The sequence below is a fragment of the Phocoena phocoena genome, chromosome 7 (assembly GCF_963924675.1).
Source record: "Phocoena phocoena chromosome 7, mPhoPho1.1, whole genome shotgun sequence".
Classification (NCBI taxonomy): Eukaryota; Metazoa; Chordata; class Mammalia; order Artiodactyla; family Phocoenidae; genus Phocoena; species Phocoena phocoena.
This window is the reverse complement of record NC_089225.1, coordinates 33,910,661-33,925,035: the sequence shown is the minus strand read 5'-3', so window position 1 is coordinate 33,925,035 and position 14,375 is coordinate 33,910,661. Positions and strand designations below refer to the sequence as shown.

Below are 14,375 nucleotides of genomic sequence, written 5' to 3'. Positions count from 1 at the left end.
TTTAGGTTTTGCAGATAAAATATCATTTTTACTTATCCTGAGATTAGTGTTTCTGGGGTCTTCACAATACCTTTGGTAGTTAGAGCTCAGTTCCCCCCAAAAATACAATACAGCCATACGAGTAGTGCCTTTAGGGTTTATTTATTTTTAACATCTTTATTGGAGTATAATTGCTTTACAATGTTGTGTTAGCGTCTGCTGCATAACAAAGTGAGTCAGCTATACGTACACATATATCCCCATATCCCCTCCCTCTTGCATCTCCCTCCCACCCTCCCTATCCCACCCCTCTAGGTGGTCACAAAGCACCAAGCTGATCTCCGGGCGCTATGCCGCTGCTTCCCACTAGCCTGGGTTATTTTTATTATTGTGAAAACAATATTTGAAACCTATAGCAGGTTTTCTGGTTTCCCTTGAACAATTCTCTGAATCGAAGCATCAACATGTCCCCCACAAAACTACATCTAAACAGCGAGCCCATCCCAGTTTTTATTCTAAAGGTCAGCCAGTCAGTATTATTTTTTGCAGCAGCCGTTCAGGCCGAGAAGAACAAAGCAACACACAGGAACAAAAGCAGAGGGTGTCTGGGGGAGAGCACAGCTCTTGCCCAGAGAGGAACCAAGAACAGGTTTTCCCAAACACCGCTGCCCTTCAAAGGACCGAGCAAATGACTTCCAGAAGCGTCCCTGGTAACTACACTGTCCAGCTCACAGACGCGTCTGGGGATTGTAAATTCCCAGCACTATGCAGGACCTGACACTAGGCAATCTGTCTCCATGGCAATCTCACAGCATTAATGGAGAATATTCCCTGCAATGCAGTGGATAGGGTCTCCGGAGAAGCCCCCGTGAGGTGATTATGGAATAACTGATTGTAACACAGAAGATAGCTGCAAACAAACCCTGGAGAAATAATGCCCTAAAATCTGGAGGTAGGAGAACAAGAAAAGGATCACAAATGAAGATTAGCATCTATTTTTATTCTCCTTTACATGAAAAGCAAATTTCTCTTAGTTTATCCCTTGAGGATTTATAAGGAAAGAGCTTATAATATTGTAAAGCATCTGCTATTTTAGAATGACAACTCCGCCTCCCACCCCCCCCCCCAAGAAACATTTCCCTTTTTTACATAAGCATTCTGGCATTTCCTAATTTCCTATTGTCAGATGTAATTACCTTTAAGGACTAAAACCATTTGTGTGTACACAGGAGCATTCAGTTGGAGCATACCTATAAGGTTGCAGAGCACTTTAATTATAAAATGAAAACCCCCCAGAGGGCATAAATAACATTTCCACAAGAAGTAGAAATCCATCAATTGCAATAAACAAGAATGACAGACTAATCAAAAATTCTTGTTAGTGCTATTAGTTAAAAAATGCTAAAACAGGCTTTTGGGGGTTTTGTTTTTTTCAAAAAAAAAAAAAAGAAAGAAAGAAAACCATTAGGCTGCCAGTAATTCATTAAAATTTCACACATGAAGTAGCAACAAGCTAGTTATCCTTTTCATAAGTTGAGTCCCTACAGCCTCTGGAGAACATAGTAAGGTAATTGGCTTCTCTCTGCAGCTCCAGGGCAAAGATTGGCTGGTCACTCACAGCTTCCGCCAGAAACCAGATCAGATCTGGCAAAGGAGGCACTCTCTTTTAATACCAATTAAACAGGCCCAGTGGCAGACCTAATGGCAGGTAATTTCTATATCAAAGAAACGAAAAGGAAACCTTTAAGTTGCCAGATGGGCAGCTGGATACAAGATGTCATTATATAAATGGGAGGTTTAAAAAAAATCATTCCTTTATGGGATTATTTTGCACTCAAAGAGCAGCTTTTACCCTATTTCCTCAAGATATTGTAAGAAGTTTAAGACATTCTCTAATCCTTTCTACAGTAATTTTCTAATAAACTGGTCACCCAGGACTCAGCATCCTCTTTACATTCTTCTTAAACAGGCCACACGATTCTCCTAGCGATCAGTATTCCTATTAGTGTTTCGTTGTGCTCTCAAAAGAAGGAAGAGGGCCTAACAAATTAGACCTCTCAAATGAAATGCTAACTTCTGGAGTTCTACAATAATCATGAGTATGAGAGGGGGGCCAGCATCTTCTACATATTTAATGCCAAAAAAAGCAAATTGGGTCCGAACTACGGAGGCTGCACAGTTCCACAGAGCCCCCATCAGCCTCGAGGTTACAGATTTAGCTACTTGGAGAAGCAAGCCTGCTGGCCTGGCAGGTTTTAAGTCTGGAGAACAAATCTGCTCTAGAGATTACTGATTTTTCCACACCTTCTCAGATTGTGATGAAATAATTTCTTTGCAGGACTTCAGCAGATGGGGTAAATCTACATCCACTCTGTTAGAAAATATTATATTATGCAAGAGATGCTGCAGATATGCAGTTTCATCAGGTCATTTCCCTGCACTTCTGACACCTGGATATTCAGGGCCTCTTTTTCTGACTGAAGCCCTTGTAAAAAGTTATCATTTTTTTTAAGAACAAAATTCAAAGAAGTACCAGAGAAGAGGGCATGTGTAATGACTGACCTGGCAGAGACTGGGAACTATGGACTCAACCCCTCTCTAAGCATCATGCCCCTGGGCCTTCAGCCCTCCTTCCCCATCCTCTTGTCTAGAGTCTTTTTGACGGATTGAGGAGGAGGGGGCAGCGGTGAACTGGAAGCTGAACTACCTAAATCTATCCCCACTTACAGGATGGTTCAAATCCTTTCTGTACATCCGATCAACAAGCAACAGAGCTGGAAAAAAAGAAAGATCCTATTTCTGACAGCTGCCCACTCCCTCTATCTGTCCTTAAGCAAGTAGGCTGAACAAATTTTCATGAGGCTAAAGTTGCCAGCAGAGCCTCCAGATTTGCAGAAAGACTGCCCGTCGATTTTAGCCCACAAGATGTCACTAGGAGATTGTGGTGGGCATGTGTTGTTTTTCAGACACTCAACAGCCACTCTCACAACAGCACCTTGACTGCCTTGTGAGGAATTACCCTCTCCAGTGCATGTAGTTTTGGTCAGACAACACATCAGGGTGTCCTGTCGTTCCCCAGACAAAGCACACCACCCAGCGCAGTATCCTCTAACTCTCCAGGGCCTCTGGGTCTCCAACGCACGAGACGAGGATGGAAACACATTTAGAGGGGATCCACTCCAGGTGTGGCCCCTTATAAGCCCAGTTCCTCAGCTGTTCTTTCGGTTCTGTGAGTCACTCATAGCCTTCTTTTTTTTTTAACTGAAGAAGAGCTGATTTACAAAGTTGTGTTAGTTTCAGGCATACACCAAAGTGATTCAGTTATACATACACGTCTATTCTTTCTCAGATTCTTATCCGTTATAGGTTATTACAAGATACTGAATGTAGTTCCCTGCTTTCTCTTTTTGTTTAAGCTGGCAGGACCTTCACTGGCCCAGTGGGGAATGGAGCCAGGAGAGTGGAGGGTTCTCCCCACTCCTGCTTTGTAAAAACAAGGTGTGAGGGCTTCCCTGGTGGCGCAGTGGTTGAGAGTCCGCCTGCCAATGCAGGGGACACGGGTTTGTGCCCCAGTCCGGGAAGATCCCACATGCCGCGGAGCGGCTGGGCCCGTGAACCATGGCCCCCGAGCCTGTGCGTCCGGAGCCTGTGCTCCGCAACGGGAGAGGCCACAACAGTGAGACGCCCACGTACCGCAAAACAAACCAAAATAAAAAAAACAAGGTATGACTCCCCCCCCCCCTTAAGCTCCCACGCACATGCCCTGGGCCACGCTGCCTGAACGGCAGTGGCAGAAATGAATTAAGGCTTGGTGTGGTATGTGCATTACTACGAGTCCCAGGCCATGTTCTGAGAATCAATGTTCTACTACACCCAGTGGAGAAAACCGCCAGCCTTGCATCGGAAGTAGCCCATTACGCTATAAGAATATAGGTGGGGATGGGGTGAGGACCAGCCTACAGGCACGTAATAGGATAGTATTTCATGGCTTTTGAATGACTTTGGGCAGGGAATGCTCTCTCCTGTGGCCAACTGTATCAGACGTACTGCTCTTCACTTATTTACAGTATCTGCCTGGGCCCAACTGGCCGCTGAGACATCATATTATTTTGCCTCTCCTACTCCTTTGTATTCCTACCTCATTCTGTGTAACAACAAACAGGCAAAAGCACAGGCATGCACACATATGCATGCTTTTCCCTGCTACACTCCTCCTCTCCTGCTCTCCTACCGCTGGAGTGGGGCAGCCAAATTTTTAAATGATAAACACTGTGCGGAAAGGAACCTTTTTCCCTAGGGAGGGTGCACACAGCTGAACAACGCTCCTTTATCACATTCTGACTGCAACCCGGGAATATCCATGTGTAGCCGTCACTGCAGTGAACTCAGCGGCTGCCCTCCCACACGTTTAGAACCAAGGTGCGTACCAGATTTCAGAAGCAAGTTGGAAATATCCTGCCACTTGGGTTGTAGTGGAGGGCACTGCCTCTTCTCTCCACTCCACCTTTCAAAATCCCTGCTCTCTAGTTGACACATCCCAGCCGTGCCCTCGTGACCATGAGGAATCAGGGTGCACGGGACACCACGGAAGGAATTCCAGTCCCTTTTTTTCACACTCACCTCCGTGGCCTAAACACAAACCAGCAGGGCGGCACGCAGGCTGCACCCACAAGGGAAAGAGAATGAATTCAGGAGTCAAGCGCCCCGTGGAGTCACCTTGGGCGAGTCTCCTATCCTGCCTCAAGGGCTGCCGGAGGATTAAACACCTAGTCTCTCAGAACAGGACAGAAAGCCTCCGGGTTTTGTTGGATGTGCAGTTAATCCTTAAAATAGTTCTTCATTCATACCTGGTAAAAGGACCACTCCACCATGCGTCCACCTGTCTCCTTTCCTGCCTGACATTTGTATACCACTACAGTAGGTTCTCTACATTTGAAAACTTTTGCTTCCAGAAAAAAAAAGTGTTAGCTTGCCGGACAGGAGAGCTGCATCGATCTCCCTACTCTTAATCACTCAGTGATTACATGGTAATGGTGGGGGTGAGTGGAGGGGTCTCTCAAGACCCTTCCTCTTCTCTTCCCTCTCCTCTCTTCGGGAGTCTATACAGGACCTCACCCCTACCTATGCCTTCAATTACCTCCAGAAGATCCATGGCAGATCCCCTGAGCTCCAGACCTAACTTCTTATATGGCATTTTCACCTGGATGTTACATGGGCACTTCAAACTCCCTTCTCACCTCCCTCGCCTCCCTTCTGGTTCTCCCCCTGTGTTTCTTGTCTCAGGGAGCACTTCTGCCCTCCATCCGACTCAGCAAGCTAGAAAACTTGACACTCTCTCTCCCTACGGCTTACTCCTCACCAAGCATTGCTGATTTCACCTCCTAAATACGTCTCCGGTCCGTCCATCTCTCTCCCTTTCCACTGCCCTGTCTCTCAACTCAACGACTATAATGTCATCTCTGGAAGACCACCCCAGGTCCTAGCCCTCCTCCCACACCCTCCAGTCCATCCTCCAACACAACCAATGGATCTTCAAAAATGTAAATCTCATCATACCATCTGCAGCTGAATAACCTTGAATGGCTTCTCACTGCTCCCAAGATAATGACCACAATCCTGAACAAGGACTACATAGCCCTGTACGGGCCTGCCTGTCCCTCTCTCACCCATCTCAGTCCGTCTCGCCCAGCCCCAGATCTCCACACTGGCCTTCGCTCCCGTCCCATCAGGGTCATCATAAACCTGGCTCCTCCCACCCTATCCGCACTTCCACCCTCACCTATTTTGCTCAGCTAACTGCTCTGTTTCTCTCAGATCTTATTCCCTAGGTCGCTTATTGGGGAAATCTTTGCTGACTTGAGTCAAGCTCAGGGTCCTCTGCTGTAATAACTCTTAGCACCTTATACTTTCCCTTCTTGATGAACAGCACAGACTAGCATCGCATGGTTATTCGTCGCGGTTGGAGACTATCTCCCCCACCAGCCTGTAAGCTCCGTGAGGGCAGAGACCATGCCTGACTGCTCACCCTTTAACCTCCGGCACTGCATTAAACACATGCTTACTTAACAGACATTTATGAAAGTCTATCACGTGTCAGAAACCATACATTAGTTCTCCTGAATTATGTAAGTTAAGGGCTTAGGTAGGATCTCACCCTATAGGGCATGGAAAACAGTAAATTTCTGAGTGGATCTGCGGGGTGGGACAAAGAATTAAAATGATGTCAAGTGAGCAATCCAAGAGCAGGGGACAGCACCCAAAAGAGATGCAAGGCATGAGCGTGGGTTAGGCAAACAGGGCAGTGGGCAGACCCCAGAGGACAGCTGACTAAGGGATGGAGAACTGGAGGGTTGGAGCTTGGCAAAGGACAGGAAAGAAAAGAAAAACACAAGGTTAGTTGCCCACAGCACAGTGTTTCTAAGGCCAGTTCCCCCTCCCCTTGTCGGTTCCAGTTGCCCAGCAGAGAAGTGACCCAAGAGAATCCCAGAAATAGAACAAAATTTCATACAGCCACTCCCTGCCTTGCCAAGCACTCCTCCCTACTCTCCTACTCCTGCCAAATTGCAAGGAATCATCCACCAGCTGCAGGTGCTGAATTATTCAGTAATTCCAGCAGCCTTCAAAACACTTATGCAGCTAGAAAATCTCCCCAAAAGAAAAGAACTGTGTTATTTAGGCTACTAGGTCATTTCTTGAACCTCTCTTGAATCCTGGTTGCCCACGTAATTGTTTTTTCAACTGAACAGCAGCTCATGGACACCCCACCCTTCCTAGCAAAAACAGTGGCAAACACATAATCACAAGACGATGTGCTGCTAACTCCGCAGTTATAAGCAGGCAGGTTACCTGCCAAACCTGCACAGCCATCCCTAGGCTCCTGCACTTACCCAAGACTGAGATCTGATGCAGCACCTGCAATAAGTACCAAACGTGGCAGCAGAGAATCTGAAGGACAACCTCCAACTACCCACTATTCCCCTACACACGCACCAAGTTGCCTTGTTTCAGTGAAAAAAAAAGGGGGGGGGGACTGCTACCTTCTAACCTCCGTCACCAAGCAAAAACCATTAAAATAATCTGTCTGAGCCTGGATCTGGAAACCCTTCTTCAGCACCTCTCCCACAACCCACCCACCACTGCATGTCAGCCCTCTGAGCTGTTTTCTTTGAGCAGAACAAACCAAAGAGAATGTTTCAGGGAAAAAGAAAAATGAGTCACGAAACAAGCCTTTAAGCCTCCATTTTAGGACAGAGTTTCTTCAGGAATCCCCTATTTCTGGCTCTGAAGAAGCAGAGCATGACGATGAATTGGGCAAATAAAAATGCAAATATTTGCCAGTGGTGACTTTTAACCCCAAATCGATTACAAGACTCACATAGGAGAGAATGATATTTTTCATTTAATCAAAAGCAATCAGAGCCCCCAAAGTCCTGGGCACTGCCCTCTAAACCTCAAATATGGCTACCAGGGAGTGAATTACAGTGATAGACAGAGGGCATCTCATTGCAAAAAGATTAAGGGAACCTTGTAAACAAACAGTCACTTGCCCACACTAAGCATGTATGTCAGGCGCTTCCCTGGTGGTGCAGTGGTTAAGAATCCGCCTGCCAATGCACGGGACACGGGTTCGAGCCCTGGTCCGGGAAGATCCCACATGCCGTGGAGCAACTAAGCCCATGTGCCACGACTACTGAGCCTGCGCTCTAGAGCCCGCGAGCCACAACTACTGAAGCCTGCACACCTAGAGCCTGTGCTCTGCAACAAGAGAAGCCACCACAATGAGCAGCCCACGCTCCACAACAAAGAGTAGACCCCGCTCACCGCAACTAGAGAAAGCCCACGCACAGCAACAAAGACCCAACGCAGCCCAAAAATAAATTTTAAAAAATTTAAAAACCCTTCCCCCAAAAGACATCGGGGAGTTTGGGTCAAAAAAAAAAGAATATACATCAGCCAAGTGATGGGGTGGGGCGGGAGTGACTGACTGCTAGGGAATAAGACAATATCTGCTTGTTCACATGGGCGGTTGCAAGGCAGGACCAAGCTCCACCGTCATCCACTCTTTCCCAAGTGCCCCAGGATGCCAACAGCTGTAGGGGGAAAAAGAGCACACGCTCATGCCTCATTCCTCCTTACCATTTCTCCACCTGTTTAGCTCCATCTCCAGATGCTGGAGAACATTCTTCAAAGTCTTGTTTTTCTCTTTCTCTTTTTCATATTTCTTCTTCCATTCTTCCGCTGTCAGCTCCAGGTTCACAGAGACTGTATTCTTGATGGTCTTAGCCCTGGGGTGAAAAACATAAGGGAAAAATTCTGAGCATAGCTACTAGCATTTGCTAAATCATGAATATAATTAAGCCTCAAATTCCTTTCACGCCAGAAGATTGGGACTTGGGGAGCACGAGGGACCCTGGAACTTTTACCTATCACCCTCCTAGCTGTATTAATGGCACCATTATTCCTAAGGCTCTAAACTCACCTTTCCGTTTTTATTTCTCGTTTACTTCCTGCCCGTCTCTAGATCCAATGGGATTTTCTTTCCTTTTTTTTAATGAATTTATTTATTTATTTATGGTTACGTTGGGTCTTTGTTGCTGCGCATGGGCTTTCTCTACTTGCGGCACCCGGGCTTTCTCTAGTTGCGGCGAGCGGGGGCTACTCTTTGTTACGGTGCACGGGCTTCTCATTGCGGTGGTTTCTCTTGTTGTGGAGCACGGGCTCTAGGTGCACGGGCTTCAGTAGTTGTGTTGCACGGGTTTCAGTAGTTGTGGTGCACGGGCTTAGCTGCTCTGCGGCATGTGGGATCTTCCGGGACCAGGGCTCGAACCCGTGTCCCCTGCACTGGCAGGTGGATTCTTAACCACTGCGCCACCAGGGAAGCCCCAGGATTTTCATTCGAATTATCTCTTGGGGTCTTTCTCTATTCCCTCTGCCACCACCTTGGTCTATGTTCTCAGTAACAACTTACGGTTATAGCGTTTTTCAAACATTCAGCATCCTCCTTTAAGCATCTTACATACCACTACCAGATTCATCTGCCCAAGTAGAGCTTTCTTTCAATTCAGTTAACTATGAAACACTGGGGATATACCAAGACAAACGAGACAAGGTCTCTGGCCTTGGAGCTTACAGTTTCTCATACCAATAAATACACAGACAAATCAGCTGTTTCTCTTACCCACATTTGGTACCTAGAATCATCCCTGATGTGTTTAACACATGCCAACACATGACACCCGAGACAGGTGGGTCACTTTATGAACTCAGCCTGGCCAGGTGAGACCGTGGCTCCCTGCCGGGCACATCCTTCCCCACCACCCAGGCAACTGTCACCAAGTACGAGTGGAGGGCCCACTTTTCTCAAGAAAAGTCAGAAATTAAGATTTTTATTTGTATCTCCCAGCTTAAGACAATTCTTCAGAATGATGTGTGGGACAAACAAACATGTCTAATGGACACCATTTTGCTACTTGGGGTATAAGAGATGGAGTGGCCTCCTAGGATGGATGGCCTGGGATGGAGTGTGATGCCACAGTGGATTTTTGGACAGTATCTCAAGGGAGCAAGAAGTGAGAGTTAAGTCACTGGGGGCTCCAGCCAGTAATGAAAACCAAATACATGATTCACTGACTTGTGCACAGAAATGAACACATAAGCAGATCTGTCCAATTAAAAAGTAAATTGATGGAGGGAGATGCAAGAAGGAAGAGGTATGGGGACATATGTATATGTATAACTGATTCACTTTGTTATAAAGCAGAAACTAACACACCATTGTAAGGTAATTATACTCCAATAAAGATGTTTAAAAAAAAAAAAGTAGGGCTTCCCTGGTGGCCCAGTGGTTGAGAGTCTGTCTGCCGATGCAGGGGACACGGGTTTGTGCCCTGGTCCGGGAAGATCCCACATGCCGCGGAACGGCTGGGCCCGTGAGCCATGGCCGCTGAGCCTGCGCGTCCGGAGCCTGTGCTCCGCAACGGGAGAGGCCACAACAGTGAGAGGCCCGCGTACCACACACACACAAAAAAAAGTAAATTGACGATGGCAGAATTCCACTTATTGCATACTTCTGAAGAAGTACAAACTTCATTTAAAAATATGTGATATCCTGTTTTATTTGCTATTGACTTTTTCATTTTAAACTCCCACCAGTTCTTGTCCTGTCACATTTGCTGGCACTATCTGATGTGTGATTCGGGTTAATTGCTGTTGTCATGAAATGACATTTTGGACATGATTTCTATTTCAGTGAAAGAAATTCAGCAGTCCTCACCAGTGCTGCAGACGTCATTCCAAAAATTAATTCCTAAAGCAGACAACTAAATCACCCAACTGTCAAAAGAGGAGTTAAATGATTTCAATGTAATCATTTCAGTGTAATTCTCCCTCACTCACTGTAGCTTAAGGTTGCTGTCCCCAGAAGTGCTTCAACTCTAATTTTTCAAATAACAGCAATCTTATTGCTACTTTAAAGTCTATGCAGATTTGACACTTTCACCTCACCTTCTAACATCCTCAGGCAGTGTCGTGGGTGTTTCTCAGATATAAGCACAAACACTGCAGCATCCATTACCAACTTAGGTTAGTAAGAAAGTGAACAATAACCTATGGCTGAAATGCTTGTGGACATTTAAGGGTATACTTTGAGGATACTAATCTTTTTTTTTTTTTAACATTTCTTCCTTCCTTCCTTCCTTCCTTCCTCCCTCCCTCCCTCCCTTCCTTCATTTCTGCGTTGGGTCTTTGTTGCTGCACACGGGCTTTCTCTAGTTGTGGCGAGCAGGGGCTGCTCTTTGTTGTGGTGTGCAGGCTTCTCACTGTGGTGGCTTCTCTTGTTGTGGAGCATGGGCTCCAGGTGTGTGGGCTTCAGCAGTTGTGGCACACAGGCTCAGCAGTTGTGGCTTGCGGGATCTAGAGCACAGGCTCAGTAGTTGTGGCGCATGGGCTTAGTTGCTCTGCGGCATGTGGGATCTTCCCAGATCAGGGCTCGAACCCGTGTCCCCTGCATTAGCAGGCTGATTCTTTTTCTTGTTTGTTTTTTGTTTTGTTTTGTTTTTGCGGTACGCGGGCCTCTCACTGTTGTGGCCTCTCCCGTTGTGGAGCACAGGCTCCGGACGCGCAGGCTCAGCGGCCATGGCTCACGGGCCCAGCCGCTCCGTGGCATGTGGGATCTTCCTGGACCGGGGCACGAACCCGTGTCCCCTGCATTTGCAGGCGGACTCTCAACCACTGCGCCACCAGGGAAGCCCGGCAGGCAGATTCTCAACCACTGCACCACCAGGGAAGTCCAAGGCTACTAATCTTACTTTTTACATCATAAAGAGTCTCTTGATTTCCAGTGATACTAGAAAGAGAAGAGTAGAGCCTTTATGCTATACTCAGGCAGGTTTAGCCAGAAGTCCAATTTTGTGAGCGGACCCAACAAGGTTATCCCTCGTATAGCTGAACCTCATTCTCAAAGTTCTTTTAAGTTGTTGAGAAAATTCTTTTTCTCCCACTTCTGTAGTAATTTGAGTCCTGGCAAGAGACAGTCTACTCAAATTGGGAAGAGCTTAACAAAGGTATGGGAAGGGTGATGGGAAATAACAAGGGATAATGGGTACCCCACATTAGTGATGGAGGTGCCGTTACCACCCTTAGGCTAAAGGGGTCCCAGAGGGAGGGAGCTATAAGAAGAAGGCTGTCCATACTCACAGATACAGAGAACGAACTAGTGGTTACCAGTGGGGAGAGGGAAGTGGGGAGGGGCAAGATAGGGGTAGGGGATTAAGAGGTACAAACCACAATGCATAAAATAAATATGCTACAAGGATATATTGTATAGCACAGGGAATATAGCCCATATTTTATAATAACTATAAATGGAGTATAACCTTTAAAAATTGTGAATCACTGTTTTGTACACCTGTAATTATATAATATTGTACATCAACTGTACTTCAATTTTTAAAAAAGAGAACAAATTAAAAAAAATTTTTAACCCTTAAAAAAAAAGAAGGCGGCTTCCCAGTAGAAGCTGTTAACAGCCTTTGGTCTAAGAACACAGCCAACTCAAAGTGACCCTTCAGGAAAGGAGTCAAGAAATTAATACCCTGACCTCACTCTCTCCTCTCCTTATGACTGCCTGCCCATGTTCCTTCCCCATTGGTGGAAACTAACTGGAAGCCAGAGGCAAGGGAGCCCATTGTAGCTGTCCAGACTGGTCACTGTCCCAGGGCACAGAGCAGAGCAGAGATGGTACAGAAACAATCCAGAGGAGCAGATGGAAGATACACAACCCAACTCCCATTTGGAACTGAGAACAATGGTGGGAAACCATGTCTCCTGCTGCTGTCCTAGACAGACTCCATTCAGTCCCAAATGAGGCAAAAACATCATGCCTCTCCATCCACTAAAGGTAGAACATGAAGAAATCAGCTAACACTGATTGGGAGAGAGATTAATTATCCCAGAAGTGTTCTACAGATTTAAAAGAATCTGAAATAAAATCTCAGGAGTTTTGCATGTGTCTGTAGAAATTGACAACCTAATTCTAAGATTTATAATAAAAATAAAGAGGGCCAAGAATAGCAAAGACAGTTTTGAAGGACAAAGCTAGAGGATGGAATATCAACATATTATAAAGCCACAGTAATTGAAACTGATTAAATAGTCCAGAAACTTTAGAATAGAAACAGAATAGATTATCCAGAAACAGACACTCAGCTATGTAGCCATTTGATTTACAACAAAGGTGCGTATACAGCACAGACGGAAGGGATGGTCCTTTCAGTACACAGTGCTGGGGCAGGGGTGGAGGTGACGATCTTTATCAACTCCCCCAATAACATATAAAAAATTCTATTACAGATGAATCATATGCATAAACATGAAAGGTAAAACAATAAAGCTTCTAGAAGAAAACAGGAGAGTATCTTTAAGACCTTGGGGTAGGCAAAGATTAATTTCTTAAATAGAATAGAAAAAAAGATAAATTTGACTTCATAAAAATTTAAAACCCTCTCTTCATTAAAAGTCACCATTAAAAGAATTAAAACATATGCTGCAAAGTGAGAGAAGATATAAACAATCCATATATCTGACAAAGGACTTATGCAGAATAATCCCTATAAATCAATCAGAAAAAAAGCAGACAACTGGTGAAAACACTGGGCAAAGATCTGAATAGGAACTTCACAAAAGAAGTGCCAATAAATACCACCCACAAAGGGTGCCGAACAACATTAGCCTTCAGGGAAATGCAAAATAAAATGACAGTAAGATACTTTTACACACCCAATAGGATGGTTAAAAAATTTTAAACTGATAATACCAAGTGTTGATGAGGATGTGCAGTGACTATAATACTCAATTGCTACTAGAGGGAGTATAAGCTATTCCAATCATTTTAGAAAACTCTTTGGTACTATCTATTAAAACTAAATATCTTATATCCTGTGAGCTAGCAATTCCACTCATAGGTATATAACAGACAGAAATGAGGACATATGTTCACCTAAAGACATGACAACGAATGTCATAGCAACTTCATTTATAATAGCCACAAGCTGAAAACAATACAAATAACCATCAACAGTAGCATGGATACATACATACCATATTCATAACAAAATATTATATAACTCTGAAAACTAAACTACTCCTACACCTAACAATGTAGTGTACTTCAAAGATACAATGTTGCATAAAAGAAGCCAGATACAAAATAATACTGCATGTTTTTATTTGTATCAAGTTCAAAGACAGCAAACAGTAATCTAAGTTGACAGAAGTCAGAATGCCACTTACCCTTGAGAGTTGGGTACTGACTGGGAGGGTTCAAAGAGAGGCTTCTAAGATGCCAGGTGGTGGTTACATGTGAATATACATGTATATTTAAATTTTTACTGAGTTGCATACTTAAATATATTTTACTATATGTATGCTATATTCAACAAAAATGAGTTAAGAAAAATAAACTGATGTGGAAAGAAATCAAGTCAGATACAAATATTTCTAAATTGTGGAAGAAACAAGAGTTACTAAGAGAGATACTGAACTTCTGTGCCTGGATTTATTTCTTTTTAATAGAACAAATATTCTCCTATCTAGGAGGTTGAAACCAACCTTGCAAAATGAAATAAAGAGTGTCTTGGTCCCTTGCTCTCACAAGAGACCTAGAATAAAAGGATGATGAACATCTATAATCTCTTGTTGCTTCTTACCATGAACTTTAGGAAAATCTACAGAGTAAAAGGGCCTAATGATTAGGTTCTATCTAATTTTGCCGCCAGTGTGGATTAGCTAGTGGTCTGATGAGTTTTGTTTTGTTTTGTTTTGTTTTTGCCTTGTTCACCGTAGAGCATGTCCAAGTGTCTTCCAGCTCTCATACTCATTGCTCTTTTATTTTGGTATTT

The 14,375-nt window shown here is 44.7% G+C and overlaps 1 protein-coding gene across 1 annotated transcript in view; it reads right to left on the bottom strand.

The window, feature by feature from the left end:
• KIF5C (kinesin family member 5C) overlaps positions 1–14,375 on the bottom strand; it is a 147,026-nt gene that overhangs the window by 40,010 nt on the left and 92,641 nt on the right. The window contains 1 exon segment of the mRNA XM_065881158.1: positions 8,116–8,264. Coding sequence (XP_065737230.1) covers positions 8,116–8,264 — 149 coding nt within the window.